Source organism: Hypanus sabinus, chromosome 4 (assembly GCF_030144855.1).
Source record: "Hypanus sabinus isolate sHypSab1 chromosome 4, sHypSab1.hap1, whole genome shotgun sequence".
Taxonomy (NCBI): Eukaryota; Metazoa; Chordata; class Chondrichthyes; order Myliobatiformes; family Dasyatidae; genus Hypanus; species Hypanus sabinus.
In genome coordinates this window covers 97,453,973-97,480,017 of record NC_082709.1, presented here as the reverse complement: position 1 = coordinate 97,480,017, position 26,045 = coordinate 97,453,973, and the positions used below count along the sequence as shown (strand labels likewise).

Here is a 26,045-nt window from a genome sequence, read left to right as displayed (position 1 = left end):
CCTCTCTGAATAAAAGCTGCTTCAGAGGTAATTTCGTGTCTCTGGTGTTTTTCCTCAACTGAGTAGGTTAATAATTTCAGGTTGACATTTCCACCTGACTAGATTTTCCACCTCACTTGTTACCCATCGTTCCTTCACCCTACCATTCTTTGTCTTCCTCACCAGGACAAATTTACCCTAATATCCTGCAAGAGATCCCCAAGTACATTTCCATAGTACATTTCCCTGCAAAAACATCATCCAAATTTACACCCGCACGTTCTAGCCTTATAGCCTCATAATTTGCCCTTCCCCAATTAAAACTAATCAGGTGCCAATCAATATTAGGGAAGTTAAAGTCACTCATGATAACAACGCTGTTATTTTTGCCTCTTTCCAAAATATGCCTCCCAATCTGCTCCTCGGTATCTCTGCTACTACCAGGGGGCCTATAGAATACTCCCGATAGAGTAACTGCTCCCATTCTGTTCTGACTTCCACCAGTTCTGACTCAAAAGAGGATCCTGCTACATTACCCATCCTTTCTGTAGCTGTAATAGTATCCCTGACCAGTAATGCCACCCCTCCTTCCCTCCCCTCATTCCTTTTAAAGCACTGAAATCCGGGAATATTGAGAATCCATTCCTGCCCTGGTGTCAGCCAAGTCTCCGTAATGGCCACTACATCATAATTCCATGTATGTATCCAAGCTCTCAGTTCATCACCTTTGTTCCTGATGCTTCTTGCATTGAAATACATGCACTTTAGTCCTTCTACCTTAACACCCTTTATTCTACTTCTCTTTCCTCAAAGCCTCTTAATATGTTAGATCTGGCCTTACTCCATGCACTATACTTGCAGTTCTCGCATGACCTTTATCCTCCTCCCCCTCACTATTTGCTGTAACACTCTGGTTCCCCTCCTCCTGCAAATCTAGTTTAAACCCCCCGGAGTAACAATAGCAAACCATCCCATCGGAACAGGTCCCACCTTCTCTGGAACAAGGCCCAATTGTCCAGAAACATGAAGCCCTCCCTCCTGCACCAACTCCTTAGCCATGTATTTAGCTGCATTATCTTCCTATTTCTAGCCTCACTAGCACGTGGCATGGGTAGCAATCCTGAGATTGCAACCCTGGAGGTCCTGTACTTCAACTTTGCACCCATCTCCCTAAATTCTCTTAGCAGGACTTCCTTAATTCTTTGTATCCACATCACTGGTCCCTACATGGCCCACAACATCCAGCTGCTTACCTTCCCTCTTGAGAATACTGAGAACTCAATCCAAGATATCGCAGACCCTGGCACCAGGGAGGCAACAGACCATCCGGGATTCTCGATCTCTCCCAGAGAACCTCTTATTTGTCTCCATAACTATCAAATCCCCTATCACTACTGCTCTCCTCTTTTCCTTGGTTCCCTTCTGAGCTGAGAGTCCAGTCTCTGTGCCAGAGACACGACCATGGCAACTTGTCCCTGGTAATTCGTCCCCACCAACAGTATCCAAAATGGTATACTTATTATTGATGGGAGCTGCCACAGGGGTGTTCAGCTCATTCTGTCTATTCCCCTTCCCTCTCCTGAGTCACCAGCTACCTTAATTTGAATGATGGTTATTGATGGCTTTGTTGCAAAGTTTGCAGATGATACGAAGATAGGTGGAGGGGCAGGTAGTTTTGAGGAAGTATGGAGGCCACAGAAGGACTTAGATTAGGAGAATGGCCAAAGAAATGAAAAGTTAGACTATTTTCTAAATGGGGAGGCAACTGAAAACTCTCAGGTGCAAAGTGACGTGGGAGTCCCTGAAAGTTAAAGTGCAGGTTGAATCTGTGGTGAGGAAGGCAAATGCAATGTTAGCATTCATTTCAAGAGGACAAGAGTATAAAAATAAGGATACAATGTTGACGCTTCATAAAGCACTGGCGAGGCCTCACTTGGGAGTATCGTGAGCAGTTTTGGGCCCCTTATTTTCGAAAGGATGTTCTCGAAAGTAATTCCAGGATTGAACATCTTGTCAAATGAAGAGTATTAGATGGCTGAGCCTGTATTCACTGGAATTCAGAAGAACGAGGGGTGACCAAATTGAAACCTGCCATATGGTGAAAGGCCTTGATAGAGTGGATGTGGAGAGGATGTTTCCTGTGGTTGGAGTGTCCAAGACCACAGCGCACAGCCTCAGAATAGAGTGGCGTCCTTTTAGAATGAAGGTGAGGAAGAATTTCTTTAGCCAGAGTGGTGAATCTGTGGAATTCGTTGCCACGGATAACCGTGGAGACGAAGTATTCAATGTAAAGATTGATAAGATTCTTGATTGTTCAGGGCATGAAGGGACACAGGGAGAAGGCAAAAGATTGGGGCTGGGGGGGAATAATGGTTCAGCTATTATGAAATGGCAAAGCAGACACGATGGGCCAATCTGCTCCTATATCTTATGGTCTTGACAACTCCAACTTTGTTTCTCATTCCATAGATGCTAGAGTTGATGAGAGCTTCCAGAGATGTTAATTTTTGTTACTGAAAGCTAAATGTGTTCACCCCTCAATAAGCTGTGGAAATATAACTATATATTTGAATCAAAGTTTCTCTGGACCTGCTCGCTCTGAGGAAGTACTAACTAACACAACTTGAGAGCTGGAGCTGATGAAAGTTGCTTCATTACCAAGACACAGGAGCAGCCAAGCCTTGTGTAGAAGATTACTTAGCTACATATTTAAGATGCAGATGCTAGAAACGGGAAAAAAAATCAAACTGTTGGAATAAATCAGCATGCCAAGAGGGGTAATCAACGTTTTGGATGGAGACCCTGTATCAGTCTTCAAATTTCAAACTTCAGCTGTCTTGATTGTATGTGTAGTGAAAGATAATCCCAAATTTAAGACAATTACTTCATAGGGATGACTGGGTATTACTCGTGCACTAACTTATAGAAACACAGAAAACCTACAGCACAATGCAGGCCCTTCGGCCCACAAAGTTGTGCCAAATATATCCCTACCATAGAAATTACTAGGCTTACCTACAGCCCTCTATTTTTCTAAGCTCCATGTACCATTACAAGGTCATGCTGAATTTAGATGAGGGTCTAGGCCAGGCATGGGCAAACTACGGCCCGCTTTTTAATCTTTTTAATTAAGTTAATTTAATTAATTTAATTTAGTTAAGCTTTTTAATCCGTCCCGCAGAACTTGATGAAATTATATTAATAAACCTTGTCAACATTTTTTCCCCGCAATTCTGGCGTTTTCCCAATAGATGACGCACTCTATATACATTGACCTTTGTTGAGGTGCAGCGTATTACTCCACATTTGCGCTTTACTCTTTGTTCGGCTCGACCTATTTGTGTGACCAGGCGTTCAGCGTCATGAACATCAACAAAGCCAACCACAGATCCAAGTTAACTGACCAACACCTCAGATCCATCCTGAGAATCGCCACAACAAAACTAAATCCAGACTTTGATGTGCTGGCTAAAAAGGGAGACCAACAACACTGCTCCCACTGAAATTAAAAATAAGTTTCTTCGTTGTGTTATGTAAAAAATGCATTTGAAAATATTTTTTTCAATAAGCCTTACATGTTACATGTCATTTCTGTTAAGTGATGGACATGAGTAGTGCGCAGGTGCACGCACGTTCTCAAAATAAAAAATGCGCTCCAGATCAAATAACGCGCTCCGCATACTGGCGCGCTGTCACTGTTCTGTCTTTTTGCTGGTCGTTGTTGAGTTTTGGCACAGGGGACAATTGAATAAGAAGGAGCAGGACAAGTAGACCTGCATCTCCTACCGTTTTTGAAATAAAGACAGTCAGGAGGAGAGTGATGATGATAATATCTTGAAGGATAACAGAATTTTCAGTGCTTTAAAATAATAACTGTTACTATTAAAAAAAGCTGTATTTTATTCATTTAATTTTCAGTGTTTTAAAAGTCATTTCAATAAACAGCTAAATACCATGGGACTTCAAAGACAGATATTTTGTTGTAATGCATTTGTTCATTTTCAATTGAAATTAAAGCACATGTTTTCTACCTATCCCATGATATTTTATTTTCTCTTATGAGGTGTATTACCAAAACACTCCGTCCATCTGCTCCTGGTCCAGCCCCCCCCTGTCAATTTTAGAACCCTTTGTGGCCCACAAGTCAAAAAGTTTGCCCACCCCTGGCCTAGGCCCAAAAGATCAACTGCTTATTCTTTTCGTAGATGCTGCCTGACCTGCGGAGCTCCTCCAGCATTGTGTTACTCTGTATCTATATATTTACCCAAGTAGTAAATCATAATTATAATCTTACAGTAGCAACCAACCCAAGTAAACTCTCACTGTAACAGAAATTATATTTTAATGCAGAAAACTATGTGACACCCCACACTAATTGACGGAGAATAGTATACATTGAGTATTTAACTTGGATTGACATTCTTAATTTTCTAGTGAACTGTAAGCCTAAAACAAGCATAACGACCACCGACCTTCGTCTCTCTGTTTGGCCGCTGCCTGACGCTTTCGCTTACGTTTTTCTTTCTTAAGTAAGGCTCTGAACTTCTTGTGACTGTAACTAAAACAGAACAATGAAAGAAAGAGTCACAGGATCTAAAAAACTCCTCAACCATCTTCAGCTCCACTCACATCTCCATTTCCATTCTCACCGACTTCACTTTCCCTCACGCACACTAAAGACCAGTGCACACTCATCCTCCTACCACGAGCTGAATTCTGAGAACCACAACCATCAGTGGTATCGCTAGTTTACCCCACTCCGGTCGCCACATAACCAAACCCCTGCGACCCAACCCCGAACTTCTCCTGCCGACAGCAGGCCCAAACTAGAAATTCCCGCACCTCAGCCTCTGAATAGGCCCCTCCACGGCTGCCATCTTGCCGCTTCACTCGGTGTCAGTCACATGGTACGGCGACGCCGTCTTTAGGATCACGTGAACGACGGCGCCGGCTTTGGGACCACGTGATCAAAGACGGCGTCTTCAGGGTCACGTGAACAACGACGGCGCCGGCTTTGGAACCACGTGATCAAAGTCGGCGTCTTCAGGGTCACGTGAACAACGACGTCGTCTTTTGGTCACATGAACAATTAGAAGCGGAAAGTTTAGAAGGCATTTTGCTAGGAACGGGCCAAAAACGCTTGCGAAATTAGAGTGTTGAAATAACTACCAAGTTTAGGTTTGAACGTCTCTAAGGTACTACTCAGTTACACAACTAGGTGGTTTGTTCTATGTGTCCACAACTCGCTGTGTAAAGAAATGCTTCCTGATGTTAGTCTGAAATCTCCATTTAACCAGTCTCCACCTACGGCCCCATGTCCCCATGTCCTTAATTTTGAAGTAGCTTACCTAGTAGGTAAGCTTATATCATAAGCTGACATCCACTTTACTTATACCCTTAATGAAATGTATCCGCTATGTTCTTCTCTGCATAACTTTATGCCTAATACACTTAACTTCTTCCTTGGCTTTTCTCTCCCACTACTAAATCATTGAAAATACCCCTCAGGATCAATCTTTATTATCAGCAATATCCTCCTCAATCTGCCTTTTGGCATTCCAAATTATACAGTAGCTTTCATATATTCATATGTTTAACATCATTACTGTTTTTTCTGTATTCTTCATATAGCTGTCTTCAGTACTTACTATGAATAACTTTATTCATCCACGTAGTTGATTTATTTTTTTATTACTTCTCTTGACCTTGGGTATGAACTTTCCCTGCAGTGTGCGATTTAACTGTTTAATTTGACCCCATTGTTCCTCAACTGACTCAATGCCAAGCAGTTCCTTCCAGTTTACCTTCTGAAGTCTTTGTCAGCAAAATATTTCAAGCTTTGCCTTTTTGAAATTTAATTTAATCGCTTTGTTTTTTTACTGCTATACAGTACTCTCCCAAAAAATTCTATCTTGATTGTTACAGAATATCAAATCTAGACAGGCCTTCCCTCTTGTTGCTGTATTAACAGGCTGGGTCAAAAACAGTCATTCAACAACTCAATGCATTCATTTTCCTACAATCTACTGGGTTCTCCCACAGTATTTGAGAAATTAAAGTCACCCAAAACTATAACATCACCCTTAGAATTTGCTTTTTTAATATTCTAAAGGAGTATTTACTAAACTCACCATCAGCACTGGGGGTGGGGGTGGGGGTGTCTATAACATACATCCAATGTTATTCATTTATCCTTATAGCTTTCAATTCTCACCCAGATATCTTCTCAATAGATCTGAGAAGATATCTTTATATCTTAAGTCTCAGTTCATCCCCTATCATAAGCAGACTTGTGTTTTAATTCTCTCTTATGTATACCACTCCTCCACCTTTACATTGTTTTAATTCTCTCTTATGTATACCACTACTCCTCCACCTTTACGATCTTGCCTATCTTTCCTTTAATACTATATTCATTAACATTCTTTAAGTCAACCAGGGCTCAGACATTACACAAAAATACATCTGCAGATGCTGTGGATCAAGAACTCAGTAGGTCAGGCAGCATCCGTGAGAAAAGAGTAGCCAATGTTTCGGGCCAAGACCCTTCATCAGGAATGGGGGGGAGGGAGAAGAGAGGGCCAAAGCCCAGTAATAGAGATAGGGGAGGGGGTAGGGCCTAGAAGCACCAGGTGGAAAACCAATCAGAGGAAAGATAAAGGGGGGAGGGGATAAGCATGAAAGAACTGTCGAGATAAAGAAGCAGAAAGTTGAAAGGGGAGAGATACAGAAAGGGACCTGGGATAGGGGGAGGGGGAGGGAATTACCAGAAATTGGAGAATTCAATGTTCATACCACCAGGCTGAAGGCTACCCAGACAGTATATGAGGTGTTGCTCCTCCAACCTGAGTTTGGCCTCATCATGGTAGTAGAGGAGGCCATGTATGGACGTAACTAGATGGGAATGAGAGGCAGAGTTGAAGTGGGTGGCAACCGGGAGGTCCTGTCTATTGTGATGGACTGAGCGGAGATGCTCAACGCAGTGGTCCCCCAATCTGTGTCGGGTCTCGCCGATGTAGAGGAGGCCGCACCGGATGCAATAGACAACTCCAGCAGGCTCGCAGGAGAAGTGTTGCCTCACCTGGAAGGACTTTGGGGCCCGGAATGGTGGTAAGGGGGAGGTGTGGGGGCAGGTGTAGCATTTGCGCTTGCAGGGATGTGCCAGGTGGGAGTTCTGTGGGGAGGGATGTGTGGACCAGGTAGTCATGGAGGGAATGATCCCTGTGAAAAGCTGAGAGGGGTAGGGAGGGAAAGATGTGCTTGGTGGTGGGGTCCTGTTGAAGTTGCGGAGGATAATATGTTGGATCCGGAGGCTGGTGGGGTGGTAGGTGAGGACAAGGGGAACCCTGTCCCTGTTGTGGTGATGGGAGGATGGGTTAAGGGCTGAAGTGCGGGAAGTGGAGGAGATGCAGGTGAGGGCATCTTTGATGACACTAGAAGGGAAACCACGATCCTGAAAGAAAGAGGACATTTGAGAAGTCCTGGAACGGAAAGCCTCATCCTGGAAGCAGATGCAGCAGAGACGGAGGAATTGGGAATAGGGAATGGCATTTTTGCATGTGGCAGGGTGGGAAGAGGTATAGTCAAGATAGTTATAGGAGTCAGTGAGTTTGTAGAAGATGTCAGTGGATAGTCTGTCTCCAGAGATGGAGGCCCAGAGATCAAGAAAGGGGAGAGATGGACCAAGTGAATTTAAGGGCTCAGTCATTGCTATTATATCACACTTTATACGCACTTGCATTTAATTCCAGCTCAGTTATTTTATTCTGACAGGAAGTCCAGGAACCAGCTACACAAGACAGGGTGAAGGCCAAGATCTGAGTTTCTTGTCGAGCTTGAAGGGAATTATAGTATTGAATCCTGAACTGTAGTCCAGGGACAGCATTCTCACGTAAGCATCCCTCCTCTACAGGTGAGTGTGGCACTGTAGAGGGTGATGCGGACAGTCCAGCACATCTGTGGTTGTGAACTTCCGTCTATTAAGGACATTTACAGCAGCAGGTGTGTAAAAAGGGCCTGAAGGATTATCCAGTCACCCCAACCACGAACTGTTAAGCTGCTTCCGTCTGGCAAATGGTACCACAGCATTAAGGCCAGGACCAATGTACAAATCAAGTATCTGTACGATCTTACTGTGTGGGCAATATCCTCCCACATTTCCCTTCCCAGTGATGGAGACACATCATAAAGATTTTCATGCTGTGAGATGGATGTAAGAAATAAAATTCTAATTCTAATTCTTATTGCATTTATATAGGTCATCCTTACCGAAGCTTTTCATCCTATTCTGACCCATTTTAACATTTTTGAAGCCTATGGGTTTATGTTCTGATGTGTTATCCTCCACTAAGGTGTTGGAACAGTTGAATCTAGTCTGTTCTAAGTCTCCCTCCCCCCTCCCCTCATTTCCTAGTTTAAACAGTCCTCTACTAACTGAACATTAGTGCCCCCTCTGGTTCAACTGCAACCCGTCCCGACAGTAGAGGTTCCATCTGTCCCGGAAACCCATGCCCCTCTAACCAACACCATGAGTAGAGCCACATGTACAACCTTTTGATCTCCTCCATCTTACCTGAACTGGCACAGGGCACAGGCAGAACTTACAAGAAGACTACCTTGTCAGTTCTGTCCCTTAGCTTCCCCCCCCCCCCCCAATTCCTTAAATTTGTCTGGTAGAACTGACAACCTGCCCTTTACCTATGTCATTTGATCCAATGTTGGCAATGACTACTGATCCACCCCAGCTCTGACCAGGATCTTATCTACTCGTCCAGGGAGGTCTCCTACTTGTGCTCCTGTCATAGAACCATAGAACATTACAGCACAGAAACGGGCCTTTTGGCCCTTCCTGGCTGTGCTGAACCATTTTTCTGCCTAGTCCCACTGACCTGCACCTAGTCCATGTCTCTCCATACCCCACTCATCCATGTACCTGTCCAAGTTTTTCTTAAATGTTAAAAGTGAGCTGCATTCAACACTTCAACTGGCAGCTTATTCTACACTCCCACTACGCTCCATGTCAGGAAGCCCCCCTAATGTTCCCATTAAATTTTTCCCTTTTCACCCTTAACCCATGTCCTCTGGTTTTTTTTACTCTCCTAGCCTCAGTGGAAAAAGCCAGCTTGCATTCACTCTATCTATACCAATCATAATTTTATACACCTCGATCAATTCTCCCCTCATTCTTCTACGCTCCAGGGAATAAAGTCAGTTTCTCAAGTCTGGCAACATCCTTGTAAACCTTCTCTGCACTCTTTCAACCTTATTAATATCCTTCCTGTAATTCGGTGACCAAAACTGCACACAATACTCCAAATTCGCCCCCACCAATGTCTTATATAATCTCACCATAACATTCCAACTCTTATACTCAATACTTTGATTTATAAAGGCCAAAGTGCCAAAAAATCTCTTTATGACCTTATCTACCTGTGATACCACTTTTAGGGAATTATGTATCTGTACTCCTAGATCCCTCTGATCTACTGCACTCCTCAGTGTCCTACCATTTACCTTCTATGTTGTACCTTGGTTTGTCCTTCCAAAGTCCAATACCTCACACTTGTCTGTATTAAACTCCATCTGCCATTTGTCAGCCCATTTTTCCAGCTGGTCCAAATCCCTCTGCAAGCTTTGAAAACCTTCCTCACTGTCCACTACACCTCCAATCTTTGTATCATCAGCAAATTTGCTGATCCAATTTACCACATTATCACCCAGGTCATTGATATAGATGACAAATAACAATGGACCCAGCACTGATCCCTGTGGCACACAACTAGTCACAGGCCTCCACTCAGAGTAGCAATCCTCCACTACCACTCTCTGACTTCTCCCATTGAGCCAATGTCTAATCCAATTTACTACCTCACCATGTATACCTAGTGACTGAATCTTCCTAACTAACCTCCCATGCAGGACCTTGTCAAAGGCCTTACTGAAATCCATGTAGACAACATCCATTGCCTTCCTTTCATCCACTTTCCTGGTAACCTCTTCAAAATACTCTAATAGATTAGTTAAACATGACCTACCACGCACAAAGCAATGTTGACTCTCCCCAATAAGTCCCTATCTATCCAAATACTTGTATATCCTATCTCTTAGTACTCCTTCCAATAATTTACCTACTACTGACATCAAATTTACCAGCCTATAATTTCCTGGATTAATTTTAGAGCCTTTTTTAAACAGCGGAACGTGAGCTATCCTCCAATCCTCCAGCACCTCACCCGTGGATACCATCATTTTAAATATGTCTGCCAGGGCCCCTGCAATTTCAACACTAGTCTCCTTCAAGGTCTGAGGGAATACTCTGTCAGGTCCTGGGGATTTATCTACTCTGATTTGCCTCAAGACAGCAAGCACCTCCTCCTTTTTAATCTGTATAGGTTCCATGACCTCACTACTTGTTTGTCTTATTTCCGTAGACTCCTTGCCAGTTTCCTTAGTAAATACAGATGCAAAAAAAGACATTTAAGATCTCCCCCATCTCTTTTGGTTCCATACACAGCCAACCACTGATCTTCAAGAGAAACAATTTTATCTCTTACTATCCTTTTGCTCTTAATATACCTGTAGAAGCTCTTAGGATTATCCTTCACCCTGACTGCCAAAGCAACTTCATGTCTTTTAGCCCTCCTGATTTCTTTCTAAAGTTTTTTTTTCACTTTTTATACTCTTCAAGCACCTTATTTGCTCCCTGTTGCCTATACCTGTTATACATCTCTCTCTTCTTCTTTATCAGAGTTCCAATATCCCTCGAGAACCAAGGTTCCTTATTCTTATTCAATTTGCCTTTAATCCTGACAGGATCATACAAACTCTGCACTCTCAAACGTTCTCCTTTGAAGGCCTCCCCTTACCAATCACATCATTGCCAGAGAACAACCTGTCCCAATCCACACTTTCTAGATCCGTTCTTCAAATTTGGCCTTTTTCCAGTTTAGAACCTCAACCCGAGGACCAAACCTATCTTTATCCATGACCAAGTTGAAACTAATGGCGTTATGATCACCAAACCCCAAGTGTTCTCCTATGCACAATTCAATCACTTGTCCTAACTCGTTTCCTAATAGGAGATCTAACATTGCATTCTCTCTAGTTGGTACCTCTACATATTGATTTAGAAAACTTTCCTGAACACATTTTACAAACTCTAACCTATCTAGACCTTTAACAGTATGGAAGTCGCAATCAATATGTGGAAAATTAAAATCCCATAGAACCATAGAACACTACAGTACAGTACAGGCCCTTCAGCCCTCCATGTTGTGCCAACCCATATAATCCTTTAAAAAAAGCACTAAACCCACACTACCCCATAACCCTCCATTTTTCTTTCATCCATGTGCCTGTCCAAGAGGCTCTTAAATACCCCTAATGTTTTAGCCTCCACCACCATCCCTGGCAAGTCATTCCAGGCACTCACAACCCTCTGTGTAAAAAACTTACCCCTGATGTCTCCCCTAAACTTCCCTCCCTTAATTTTGTACATATGCCCTCTGGTGTTTGCTATTGGTGTCCTGGGAAACAGGTACCGACTATCCACCCTGTCTATGTCTCTCATAATCTTGTAGACTTCTATCAAGTCCCCTTTCATTCTTCTACAGTCCAAGGAGAAAAGTCCCAGCTCTGCTAACCTTGCTTCATATGACTTGTTCTCCAATCCAGGCAACATCCTGGTAAATCTCCTCTGCACCCTCTCCATAGCTTCCACATCCTCCCTATAATGAGGTGACCAGGATAGTAGGTCCCCTACTATCACAACTTTATGTTTCCTGCAGTTGTCTGCTACCTCTCTGCAGATTTGTCCAGGGAGGTCTCCTATTTGCACTCCTGCTGTTAGGCAATACACCATACCAGACTCCTTGTCAGTACACAACTGATTCTCAATCTCTGTTCCAGAGTCTCAACCCGTGGCTCACTTGCTGTGCACACCATCTCCCTCAAGGACATCTGGAGCACCCCTGCCAATTCTCTACGACACTGCAGGTCAGCTACCTCATCCTCAAGTTCAGCCAACTTGTTCTGAGGTGTTGGATTCTCACATATGACCGACCATTTGGTGTGGGGGAGGTCCATGAATCCGAACATAGGCAAAACTGGCTACACAGAGGCTACATTATTATAGTTTTAGGGGAAAGAACTACTGAATGACTTAAGATTAAATGATTATTTATTTAAATTCTTAAAAGTAAACTACTATTTAAACCACTGTTTCTACTTTGCTCGCGACATACCAGATGTGCTGACCTTCCCCGGACTATCTAGATTTGTGTTCCCTGATGGATTTGCTTTCTCTGCCGATAAACCAGAGCACAAAGCGAATCTTGGTCATCTCTTGTCAGGCCTACAACTTCACCACTTCAACTCGCTGTTTCATCAAAAGTGCTAAGCATCTTTTAACGCTAGCGCTAGCTTATGCAAAGGCGAAGTACTTGCCTTTGAGCCTCAGGAAACACTTTGGAGGTGAACACTCATGACTTCGCTTTTGATTGAGTTCCATTTGTCAGATGTAGACCTAACTGCTCCTAGTCTACATTTGCCTCGTTCTCCGTTCTGATATTATAGAGACAACACAGAAACAGGCCCTTTGCACCATCTGTCCATGTCAAACTACTGCTCTGTCTGGTTCCATTATTGGTACTTAGATGAAGTTCAGACCACATTTTATTGATAGTTAATACATAAAAATAGGTAATTGCAAAGGGTTTCCCTTTTCCTTGCAACTGTATTTGGTGAAAGTCTTGAAGTGTTAGTGGTAAGATTTCTAGTCATGAGGATGCATAATGAGCTGACATGGAAGGGCCCTATCAGTAAAATAATTGATAAATGTAAAGGAGCATTAAATATTCTCAGGTGTCTATGTGGGTATTCTTGGGGTGCTACACAAAAATTTTTGTTGACCATTTATATCTGTTTACATGGATCAGTTCTTGATTATGGCTGTGTGGCTTATGAATCAGCTTCATCTTCAAATGTAAAATGTTTGGATGTGATATAAGCACAGGCTTTAAGCCTGTGTTGTGATACAATAACATCACCTGTTTTGGCTTTGCTGGTAGAAATGGAACAATTGCCCTTACAGTTGTGGAGGCTGAAGTTGATGTGAACCTACTGGATTGATTTGAGAAGTTTTGAGAGAAATGATCACCCTGCTGGAAGTCTGTTGGAAACATCACAAGAAGACTGATTTTAGATACGGGCGTCTGGGTTCTTATCATGCTGGGAATGTGAGTTTATTGCATTATGCAATATGTCCCACTATGGCTTTCTCCGTAATCCACCTCTGTTTTTTCCAATAACTTCAGTTCATTTTAAATGACACAATTTTAGCTGTTATGCTGAAAACTCTGTTGGTTCATCAATACATTAAAGCATATATGTCAAACTCAAGGCCCACGGGCCAAATCCAGCCTGCGGTGGAATTATCTTTGGCCCGCGAGATAATATCTAATTACTATTAAAGCTGGCCCCAGTAATCGAAGCGCCTATGGCGTATGATATGGCTAATGCTGAGTTTATTCAGGTACCAGGTTTTCAGGGTTTTTAGTGTTTATTTGGTTTCCCTGGTTTATTTCCTGAATATCATTAATGAATAAATTTTTTTTCTATTAGAGCTGGCCTGCGGGTATATTGCATGCACCACTAATACTACAAATCCCACAATGCACTGCCAGTGTATTGCTCACGCTTGCCTGACTCTCTCATCAGCATCCTTATGGCGCTAGTCACGTGTGGTCAACTTTCAGCTATCCCTCACCCCAAAAATGGCTGAACGAAAGATGGACTTTGAAAACGGGTTTTCAAGGCAGATGGGAGGCGAGTATATGTTCGCAGATATAAAGGGCAAACCTGTTTGTCTTGTGTGCGGAGACGGTGTGGCTGTAATTAAAGAATATAATGGAAGACGACACTATGAAACGAAACACCTCGACATATACAAGCATCTGGACAAGAAACAGAAGCCCGTGATGTGCGGTCAAAAGAGTGGATTGGTGGGGAAGATGCGGGAGGAAAACGGCGCAGGTGAGCTGACAGCTTATCACTGCATCATACACCAGGAATCGTTGTGTGGCAAAGCCTTGAAAATGGAACATATAATGAGCACCATAACACGAGCAGTTAACTTCATAAGAGCCAAAGGTTTAAATAACCGCGAGTTCAAGTCGTTTCTGGAGGAGTTGGGTTCAGAATATAATGATTTGCCCTGTCACACAGAGGTGCGATGGTTAAGCCAAGGAAAAGTGCTGAAAAGATGTTTCGAGTTGCGTGAGGAGATCTGTCAGTTCATGGAAAGCAAAGGGAAAGACACAACAGAGCTCCGGGATAAAAAGTTGCTTTGTGAAATGGCGTTTCTGTGTGACATCACGAGCCATCTCAATGCGCTCAACCTGCAGCTTCAGGGACGGGGTCGTGTGATCACAGACATGTACGCTGCAGTGAGGGCTTTTAAAACCAAGCAGATGCAGCAAGAAAACTTGAGCCATTTTCCATGTTGCCAAACTATGAAAGAGCAGGTTTCTACCGCAGTGTTCCCACATGCAAAGTTTGCTGAAAAACTTAGCAAACTTGGTGCCGACTTCACTCGGTGATTTGCCGACTTTGAAGCCCAAAAAAGCAGGTTTGAACTGCTCAGTAATCCATTTGCAGCTGACGCGGAAAGCGTACCAACCAACATACAAATGGAGCTGATTGAACTCCAATGTAGTGACACACTCAAGGCAAAGTATGACTCGGTGGGCGCTGCACAGTTTCTACGTTTCATTCCCGAAACCATGCCCCAGCTGCGTACCCAAGCTGCTCACATGCTCTCTATGTTTGGCAGCACATATCTGTGTGAACAACTGTTCTCTTTGATGAAGATAAACAAAACATCACACTTTCTGATGAGCACCTTCACTCAATTCTGAGGATTTCCTCAGCTCAGAGCCTGACTCCAAACATTGATGAACTTGCATCCAAGATGAGATGCCAAGTATCTGGCTTAGACTAGTGTGAATCACAGAGAGTTGGCCTGTGGAAAAATGTTTTCATTAGAAATTACTCTGGAAAAGCTGCAGATAAAGCCATAAGAAATAAATGCAACTGTTTTTTATTTATTTAATGTTCAATGTTGTTTTTGTAGGCAATAACCTAAGTTTTTTTAGTTCCAGGTTAACATGTGTAATAAATTCATTTCAATAAGTTTTGCAATAAATGCTGAACCAATGCTGAACCTCAACTTGTACCGATTTTTTAATTTTGGCCCACTGTGTATTTGAGTTTGACACCCCTGCATTAGGTCTACATTTGTGTTTGCTAATGCTTGATTTCAAACGGTTTATTAATGGAAAAGGTATGGCTCCCAAAACAATCTTAGCCGAAATAGCATCGTTTCTTTCTCGTTGCCTACCTTCTTGTAATCTACGTCTGTAAGTTAATACCAGTCATAAAAAGAATGCTTGCTAGGCAATCTGCTTCATAAAAAATGAAATTCGTAAAGTGAAACAATTTTAGATATAGCAGAGACTAGACATATGAGAGCAGGTTGAAAAAATGAAGGCAACGAAAGCTGTGGGAGCACGCGCGCGTGCACAACTGATCCGGCCCGCATGAAGTCGCATTTTTCTCAATCCGGCCCATGACCTCAAATGAGTTTGACACCCCTGCATTAAAGCAAATTTTTATGGTATGTTATCCATTTTTACAGATGGATCAAAAGAGAATTTAACTGGGAATGTAGGTGTAGCTATTTTTGTGCCTGAATTGCAGGTGGTGATAAAGAAACACCTTACTAATGCTGTTATGTGTACAGCAGGTTCCATTATTTTAGACTTACAGTGGATAAAGGAAATTTGTCCATCTAAAGTTGTAATTTGTTCAGATCCCTTTTCAGAGTCTTAAATCAGGTCATTCTAGCAATACATCAGATTTACTGTTGGAAGCTCTTCAAACATTGTTTTGTATACAGTATAGAGCACTGGTTTTATGCTTGCTTCTTAAGTGTTCCTGCACATCGAGGTGTTGAGGAGAATAAGTGGGTTGATTGTTTAGCTAAGAAAACTGTTAAAAGTTCTACAGTGGATATAGACCTTCCATAGCCAATCAGAAGCTAAGGGGCTGCTAGGGTTTGAATTAGGGGCTGATGGCAAGACTTGTGGGAAAATGGGCATACGGAGAGACACCTTTACAGAATACATAAAAATGTTGGCTTGATTGGGAGAAGGGGGTAAAACAAGAAGGGAAGGAATTATTTTGACATAACTAAGAATTGGGCATGTATGTTTAATTATTCCTTATATCTTGTCAGAAAACATTCCTTATATCTTGTCCTTCTGGGGTCTGTACATTTTGTCATCATGAAGCAGTTGAAAATATATTTTTACAATGCAAAGCATATAAGGTTTAAAGAAAACAAATGGGGTAGAGAGTTTTAATTTAGAAACTTTAACTTAAGGGAATGACTTTAAATGGACAGTATCCTCTTTTATTACTTATAATTTATAGGTGTCATGGGTCCAGTTGGCCGTTCCCTTTTAACACTTATTTCTCCCTGATTATAGACTCTTATAGACAAAAGGTGCAGAAGTAGACCATTCGGCCCCTTGAGTCTGCACCGCCATTCTGAGATCATGGCTGATCATTCACTATCAATACCCAGTCCCTGCCTTGTCCCCATATCCCTTGATTCCCCCTATCCATCAGATATCTATCCAGCTCCTTCTTGAAAGCATCCAGAGAATTGGCCTCCACTGTCTTCCGAGGCAGTGCATTCCACACCTCCACAACTCTCTGGGAGAAGAAGCTCTTTCTCAACTCTGTTTTAAATAACTGACCTCTTATTCTCAATCCATGCCCTCTGGTACTGGACTCTCCCAACATCTGGAACATATTTCCTGCCTCAATCCTATCAAATCCTTTAATTATCTTAAACATTTCAATCAGATCCCCTCTCAATCTCCTCAATTCCAGCGTGTACAAGCCCAATCTCTGCAATCTCTCTGCGTAAGACAGCCCTGCCATCCCAGGAATCAACCTAGTGAATCTACGCTGCACTTCCTCAATTGCCAGAATGTCCTTCCTTAAACCTGGAGACCAAAACTGTACACAATATTCCAGGTGTGGTCTCAGCAGGGCCCTGTACAAATGCAAAAGGACATCCTTACTCTTGTACTCAATTCCCCTTGTAATAAAGGCCAACTTTCCATTTGCCCTCTTCACTGCCTGTTGCACTTGCTCATTCACCTTCATTGACTGATGAACTAGGACTCCTAGGTCTCTTTGCATTTCTCCCTTACCTAACTCTACAATGTTCAGACAATACTCTTGTTCCTGCTTCCAAAGTGGATAACTTCACACTTATTCACATTGAATGACATCTGCCAAGTATCTGCCCACTCACCCAGCCTATCCAAGTCTCCCTGTATTCTCCTAACGTCCTCTTCGCATGTCACACTGCCACCCAGTTTAGTATCGTCAGCAAACTTGCTGATAAAGTTTTCAATGCCCTCATCTAAATCGTTGACATAAATCGTAAAGAGCTGTGGTCCCAATACAGAGCCCTGTGGTACCCCATTCGTCACCTCCAGCCAGTCCGAGAAACACCCATTCACTGCTACCCTTTGCTTTCTATCTGCCAACCAGTTTTCTATCCATGTTGAAACCCTGCCCCCAGTGCCATGAGCTCTGATTTTACTCACCAATCTCCTATGTGGCACCTTATCGAATGCCTTCTGAAAATCTAGGTACACAACATCCACTGGCTTACCCTCGTCTAACGTCCTTGTTACACCCTCAAAAAACTCCAACAGATTAGTCAAGCATGATTTGCCCTTGGTAAATCCATGCTGGCTCGGCCTAATCCTATTACTGCCATCAAGATGTGCCACTATTTTGTCCTTAATAATGGACTCAAGCATCTTCCCCACGACTGACGTTAGGCTAACAGGGTGATAGTTCTCCGTTTTCTCCTTCCCTCCCTTCTTGAAAAGTGGGATAACATTAGCCACTCTCCAATCTTCAGGAACTGATCCTGAATCTAAGGAACATTGGAAAATGATTACCAATGCATCCGCAATTTCCTGAGCCACCTCTTTTAGAACCCCCGGATGCAGACCATCTGGACCCAGGGATTTATTAGCCTTCAGTCCTACCAGTCTACTCATCACAGTTTCTTTCCTAATGTCAATCTGTCTCAATTCCTCTGATATCTTATGACCCTGGCCCATCCATACATCTGGGAGATTGCTTGTGTCCTCCCTGGTGAAGACTGATCTAAAGTACGCATTAAATTCTGTTGCCATTTCCCTGTTTCCCATAACAATTTCTCCCAATTCATTCTTCAAGGGGCCAACATTGTTCTTAACTGTCTTCTTTCTCTTCACATAGCTAAAAAAGCTTTTGCTATCCCCTTTTATATTCCTGGCTAGACTGAGCTCATACCTGATTTTTTTCTCTCCGTATTGCTTTTTTAGTTAAGATCTGCTGTTCCTTAAAACTTTCCCAATCATCTGTATTCTCACTCATCTTAGCCCTGTCATACTTCTTTTTCTTTAATGCTATACAATCTCTGACTTCCTTTGTCAACCACTGTGGCCCCTTCCCCCTCTTTGAATCCTTCCTTCTCATTGGAATGAACTGCTTTTGCATCTTTTGTATTATCCCCAAGAATATCTGCCACTGCTGATCCACTGTCTTTCCTGCCAGGGCATCCACCCATTTAACTTTGGCCAGCTCTTCCCTCATGGCTCTGTAGTCTCCTTTATTTAATTGCAACACTGACACCTCTGATCTGCCCTTATCCCTCTCAAATTGTAGATAAAAACTTATCATGTTATGATCTCTACTTCCTAATGGCTCCTTTACTTCAAGATCACTTATCAATTCCTGTTCATTACACATCACCAAGTCCAAAATAGCCTCGTTCCTGGTTGGCTCAAGCACAAGCTGTTCCAAAAATACATCCCTTAGACACTCCACAAACTCCCTATCCTGGGGTCCAGCACCTACCTGATTCTCCCAGTTCACCTGCATGTTGAAATCTCCCATAACGACTGCATTACCTTTAGCACATGCCAATGTTAACTCCCTAATCAACTTGTACCCAATATCCACGCTACTGTTTGGGGGCCAGTACACAACACCCATTAGGGTCTTTTTACCCTTACTGTTCCTCAGCTCAATCCACACAGACTCTACTTCCCCTGTTCCCAAGTCACCTCTTGCTAAGGACTGAATCTCATTCCTCACCAACAGGGCCACCCCACCCCCTCTTCCCATATTTCTGTCTCTACGATAGCACGTATACCCTGGTACACTCAATTCCCAGGCCTGATCCCCTTGCAGCCATGTCTCCGTTATCCCAACAATATCGTAGTTCCCCATTTTCATCTGAGCTTCAAGCTCACCTGTCTTATTTCTGACACTACGTGCATTCAAGTATAGAATTCTTAGCCCATTCCTCCTCTCTTTGCTTAAAACACTGTCTATTGTACCTAACCCAGCTCCTTGAACTTCCATCGGGCTAATTGCACCTTGAATTTTGATGACCTTCTCAAGATCACCCAAACCTTCTACACATTTAACCCCATGCTCCTTCTGACCAACCCTCTGGATCTGGATCACTGCCCCCTGCACATCTAGTTTAAACCCCCCCGAGCAGCACCGGCAAACATTCCTGCAAGAATGTTAGTACCCCTCCGGTTCAGATGTAGACCGTCCCTTCGAAACAGATCCCAATGTCCCTGGAACAAAGACCAATTATCCAAAAACCTGAACCCTTCCTTCCTGCACCATGCTCTCAGCCTCGTATTAATGTGCATAATCATTCTATTCTTCACCTCACTCGCACGTGGCACAGGTAGCAATCCCTAGATTGTCACCCTGGAGGTCCTGCCTTTCAGCTTCACTCCTAACTCCCTGAACTCTCTAAGCAGGACCCCCTCACTCACCTTACCTACATCATTGGTCCCTACATGGACCACTACATCTGGGTTCATGCCCTCGTTCTCAAGAATAGCCTGCACCCGATCTGAGATGTCCCGGACCCTGGCACCAGGGAGGCAACATACCATCCGAGACTCCCGATCTGCCCCACAAAATCTCCTATCTGCCCCCCTGACTATAGAATCCCCTAAAACTATCGCTCTCTTCTCTTCCCTCCTCCCCTTTCTAGTTGGAGGCAGGACCACTACAACTCATTCCTGGTAGGTCATCCCCATCAACAGTATCCAGTACGGTATACTTATTGTTAATGGGAATGGCCGCAGGGGTGCTCTGCACTCTCTGCCTGCTCCTCCGCCTCTCTGGACCGTCACCCATCTGCCTACTTCTTGGTTTTTTGGTGTGACTACCTCCTGATAACTCCTATCTATCTCTGCCTCCACCTCCCGAATGATCTGTAGTTCATCCAGCTCCTGCTCCAACTCCCTAACTCGGTCTGATAGGAGCTGCAGCTGGACGCACCTTTTGCAGGTGTGGTCATCAGGGACAACTGTGTTGACCCTGACCTCCCACATACTGCATACGGAGCACACCACTGCTCTGACTGTCTCCCCCATACCTGAACTGGATTAATAGAATAAGTCTAAAAAGCACCTAGCGACCTTACCTTCTTCCCCTCAGCGAGCAATCACACAGGCTTACCGAAGTCCCCTTACGCCGAAGCCCACTTAGCCAAAGCCCAGGACTCTGCTTCCACGGACTCCGCTGCCTGGATTATGCCCCAATTTCAGTCATTTGATCTCCATTTGCTGCTAGTTTACCCAATTACCATACACCTGGTTTTCATCAGAGACTGGGGAATAAATATGATGGCGACTATCACAGGTTGCCAGTTTGTTGGTCTATTCTCGTGTGATACTTCGTTCCCTTGTCCAATTAGGACCGTTAGTTCTAAGTTCCGCTCTAGTTTCTAGATAGTCCCTGTACATCCTGTCTCCTTGTCAAGATTCCTCTGGTTTCCTGCTCTACATTGAGGTCTATGCCAGCCTCCCCAACTCAGTCGACTTGCCGGTGTCCTGCACTTGGGTTCTCCTCAGTTCTCCTCCTTGCAACAATAGGGCTTTTTGGAGTAATTTAGATTTCATTTGAAAGAATTATGAAGGGATTTTTCCCAATTCTCTACAACACACTCTAGTCTAGTTGCTGGGGGTAATGCACCTTTAAGTTGAACTGGCAACTGCCATAAAAAGTCAGAAGAAGAAGAAGAAGAAGGCAGACAGTCATGTGAGCTGTGGTGGTTAATGTGATCGTGACTGGATTGTCCTTTATCTGAGCCATCTTCCCCATTACCCTGTAAGCACCAGCATTGCTCATCCCCTCATACCCCACTCCCACGCCTACTCCTCCAATGTCACCAAAGTCCCTGCACATTCACTCCACCTCTCTGACATCACCCACCCCTTGACTTCCTGCCCATCCTCCACACTCCCTTAATCCCCATTCCTCACCCCTCAATCACCACACATCCACTCATGCACCCCATTCATCATCCCTCAAACTCTACCCACCTTACCCCCTAAACTCACTGCCCATCCTCCCAAACCCAGCCCATCTACCCTCTCAATCAATCTATCCCTCAAAACTCCTACTAACCTATCTTGTTGAACTTCCCTAAATGCTCCACCCACATAACCTCTTCTCCCTCTCCATCCTCTCCACAATGGTCACCTTCAATTGCCCCTCCCCAACAATGTTTCACCCTCTCCAACCCCTCAACCCACATTAAAAGGCTGGAGCACTAGATAACTGCTATTGGAGAGAGTATATTAAAATAAGTTAATGACTGATTGTCATGTAGAAAACCGAGTCATATTAAATGGGTCCTTTTCAGGCTAGAAAATTGTTAGCAGTACACAGTGGGGAAGGGGGTCAGTTCGTGGTCCTAGGCTACTTACTATAATGACTTTGATAGGTGAATAGAATTAAAGGTACTAGAACTTAATAGAATTAAGTTTGCTGATGACACAAAATCAGTGAAAGGAGAGGATATAATGAGGATACATGGATTGTGCAACAGGCTAATAGATTAACTGGGTGCAAACCAGACAAATGAAGTTCAATATGATCCATTGTGAGGTAAGAGGAGCCAAAAGGCAGGCAGTTATATAAAGGGAAGAGATTGTAAATGAGGGAATTTAATTCTTTTGCACGAATACAATGTTCATATCAAGATGCAGCAAGTAGTTAGACAAATGACAGGCTGGCCTTTATTGCTGGTGGATTGTTCCAAATGTGCAGTATATTGGTGAGGTTGTACCTGCAGTACTGATTACAGTTTTGGTTCCTTCATTTAAGAAAGGATATACTGGCATCAGAGACATTCCAGGAGTGATTCGCTTATCTAATTTGTAGGATGAGATAATTGTTCTTGGAGTTTGATCTTTATGCTTTGGAGTTCAGAAGAATGAAGGATGATCTCATTGAAGCATTTAAGAGCCCAAAGGGGCATGACAGAGTAAATGTTGATATTTTTTTACTGCTGGCACAACTTCAAATGAGGAGACATGTTTTCAAGATCAGAAAATTTACTTAAAACTGAAGTGCATTTTTGTTTTGTTGGAGAGGCTGCCAAACCTCTGAGCTTCTCTACCCTGCATGGTTGAGATGGTTAGCTTACTGGAGGTATTTGAAGAGGAGGTAGATTTTCAAAGATTGATAAATGGGGCAGATCATGGGGCCACTCGGGAGACTCTTGGGCTACCATATTCATGTATCTTTGTGTTGAGGAGAAAGCTTGATGGGCTCAGGGAAGGTGAGTTCAAGGAGTGGGTTGTTTGAGGCATTGGGGAATGTGGGTAGTTGAAAAGGATAGGTTGAGAGTTTGGGAAGTGTGCAATGGTTTAGATGTGTCACTGATGGAGTTAATTCTCAAGCTATGCTATTTGTGCCCATGGATCTGTATGGAGTTTCTAGTTTTCTTGTAGCTGATTCATTCATTTAGCTACATGATGTGCTTATCTGCACCATCTGGCCAATGCATCACTGAAATGGACCAATATGCTGAAATCTGCAGTTTGCTTTATCAAACAGGGTTGCAGGAAATGGTATTACAGGTCCCTAATGAAGGGGGTCTTGACCTGAAACGTTGACTGGACTCTTTTCCACATATGCTGCCTGGCTTGCTGAGTTCTTCCAGCATTTTGTGTGTGTTTGGATTTTCAGCACCTCCAGATTTCCTCGTGTTTGCAAAAAATCCTTATAGAACAGATTTGCTGGAAAAATGTAGAAAAATATTCAGATCATCCACTTTGGTATGCAAAACAGAAATATCTAACTTTTTAAAATTGACAGATTAGGAAATGTTATTTGTCATTAGCATTTTCAGCTTCAAGTTTGCCTTTGCATTTCTGGAATATGATTTGAACGCACAGTTTACTGACACAAACAGAGCTACAGTAGACACTGACACCAAGCATTTATTCCTAAAAACTCTAAATTATTCCCCATAAGCTTGGTATTCTTAAAGTATAGAAGTTATTTGTGTCCATAGTTGATATGAGTAAATTGGATGTTATTGGAATTCCAAAGTTTCGCTGGAACATGGTGATGAGGTATTTTGGTGCTGCAGTGATTTAGTGAAGGTACCCCTGTGGTTTTGCTAAGGAGACTCAGGATATGAAGGATATTAGTGAACAAGATGGGTCCTAACAATCTTGTAGTTTATGGTTGTCGTTGCTTGTGATAACTATTTCCTTCATGCCCTGAAGCCAGCTTGACTGACAGATTGCTTTCCTTGGGAGGAAAGGAATTGTTGACTTTTCAGCTCAAAGCTCTGTGTCAGGACTTGATGCAGGACTTTGACCCAAAGCATCAACAATTCCGTTCCTCCCACAAATGCTGCTCAACCCATGTTCTTCCAGCAGATAGTTTGTTGTTTGAGTTTCCAGCATCTGCAGTCTCTCATATCTCTAGATTGTTGTCCTTGGCAGGAAGAAGCCACAGCCTGGAGTTGGGTACTGAACTGCTGCTGCATTTGTGGGCAGATAGAATAATGCTTTCAGTCATGGAGAAATCCTTATTCTTATTCCAAAAATTGTTTAGGTTCCATTGGGGATCACTGAATAAAGTCTGACAAGGAACCTAATTGCAGGGGAAAAGGAAGCTTGTTAGGCTAGGAGAAAGTACTCCTGCTTGTGTGCACCAAGTCTATAATTCCCCTCCTAAGCTTTCATTGCCTATCCCACGTAAAGTGACTAGAGCAACATTTCTACACTTAACAAATATTGCAAATATATATGTTTCTATCGCAAAAAGCTAAAAAACTAACTCACTCCTTTATATCAAATAGACTAGATTATTGCAATGCACTTTTTACATGCCTTCCAAAGAAATCTATTGACAGACTTCTGCTCCCTCAGAACACCACTGCTAGACTTTTAACTAAAATCAGGAGGAGAGAACATATCATTTCTATCCTAACTACTCTGAATTGGCTTCCTGTATCTTTTAGAGTTGACTTTAAAGTTCTTGTTCTTGTTTTTAAAGTTCTCAATGGTCTGGGATCAGATTACATCACAGAATCACTTTTATAATCCTGTCCACACTCTCAAGTCTTACACCAGTCTCTTAAAAATAAACAATCTTCATTGTACAATCATTGGCAGGTCATCATTTTTGAACTACAGTATGTTGTTAAACTGCAGACTCAATAAGGAATGCAGACTTAGTTGCCAGCTCAAAACCTATTTATTTTACCCTGCTTTTACTGAACATCTTTTTGTCTTTTATTTTCATGTTTGCACTTTATCCCAGTGTAAAGCACTGTGAACTACATTGTTTGTACGAAAAATGCTCTATAAAAAAAACTATTATTATTGTATTTTCTCTCAGCTCAAACTGGTAAAACTTGAGGTACGGGCATAGCCAGCACACTCATTTCTCAATTGCCAGGAACTTTCAGACTATTCTAGTGCTGTGTAGTGTTGTGGCTTTCTGGAGATTTACATAAATATTGCTATGTAGGTCTAATTGTTTAATGCTATTATGTAGTGACTTTGCATGATACCAGTTGTAGATATTACTATTAGGACCCTGTTCATGTTCCATAGTCTTTCAATTTCATCTTTTAATTCAGCGTATTTCTGGTATGCGTGTATGTATATGTATATCCAGTTTGCTTCACTTTGTTTACTCATGGTACTGAAACAGTTCTGCACTGAAAAATCTGCCCAAGCAAAACATAAATATCCAAGGAAAAAGGTGTTGAACTTTCTTCAATGTTGTGTGCTAGCTAGCTAACTGAAAGATAGCTGCACATTCTCTGTGAGACTGTGGTCTGCATGAAGATTTTCTGACATTGGAATCTGTCCTTCCAATGTGTTCTGTGACTGTTTCACCATATTCTTCCGCTATGTTGCTTATCCGTCTTCATTCTTCTTTTTCTTTCTCCTTTGATCCCAATCTCCCTGTAGAAAATATCTCCCCAATCTTTTTCCTGCACTTTCTCCAGAATATTCCCAAGCCTATTGGCTAATTTAACAAGCCTAACTTATTAATCAACTGAATTTTTATTTTTTAGAAAATGTAATTAAAGGAACAATTTAATTTTGAAAATCTGCGGAAAATAAAATGCCCAACAGATAAACCTTATTAATAAAATAAAGCATTTAGAATAGCTATATCTATTAAGTTGTTGTTGCTTGTTTATCATGCAATATTACATCCAGATGGTTATTATGAATTGCCCTATCTGTAATAATGGATTGGTTGTAATATAATATAAAACCATAGGAGCAGAATTAGTCTGCTCTGTCATTCAGTCATGGCTGATCCTTTTTTCCTTCCTCAGCCCCAATCCCCAGCCTTCTCCCTATAACCTTTGATGTTGTGTCCAATCAAGAACCTAACAATCTCTGCCTTAAATACACCCAATGACCTGGCCTCCACAGCTACCTGTGGTAATAAATGCCTCAAATTCACTACCCTCTGGCTAAAGAAATTTCTTCATCTGTTTTGTAAGGACACCTGTCGCACTCCTCCTCACTCGGTTGGTCACTCTCTCCGGACTGCGACCACCATGGCCCTGGCACGGGGACCTCCGGCCCTGACCTTGTCCTCTCACCCCACCCACGACCAGCTGC

General features: G+C 42.7%; 2 protein-coding genes across 3 annotated transcripts in view; one reads left to right on the top strand and one right to left on the bottom strand.

Annotated features, from left to right (window-relative positions):
* Positions 1-4,954, bottom strand: part of zrsr2 (zinc finger (CCCH type), RNA-binding motif and serine/arginine rich 2) — a 66,924-nt gene extending 61,970 nt beyond the window's left edge. The window contains exons 1-2 of one of the 2 annotated variants that reach the window (XM_059967700.1): positions 4,822-4,954; positions 4,452-4,537 (exon numbers count right to left, since the gene is read on the bottom strand). In XM_059967700.1, coding sequence (XP_059823683.1) covers positions 4,452-4,537; positions 4,822-4,856 — 121 coding nt within the window. In that variant the 5' untranslated portion in view covers positions 4,857-4,954. The remainder of the gene's footprint in view (positions 1-4,451; positions 4,538-4,821) is intronic. The other variant, XM_059967701.1, reaches the window with a different exon arrangement.
* Positions 4,955-8,506: 3,552 nt separating this feature from the next.
* Positions 8,507-26,045, top strand: part of cltrn (collectrin, amino acid transport regulator) — a 50,227-nt gene continuing 32,688 nt past the window's right edge. The window contains exons 1-2 of the mRNA XM_059965995.1: positions 8,507-8,510; positions 11,887-11,973. Of these exons, the coding sequence (XP_059821978.1) occupies positions 8,507-8,510; positions 11,887-11,973 (91 nt within the window). The remainder of the gene's footprint in view (positions 8,511-11,886; positions 11,974-26,045) is intronic.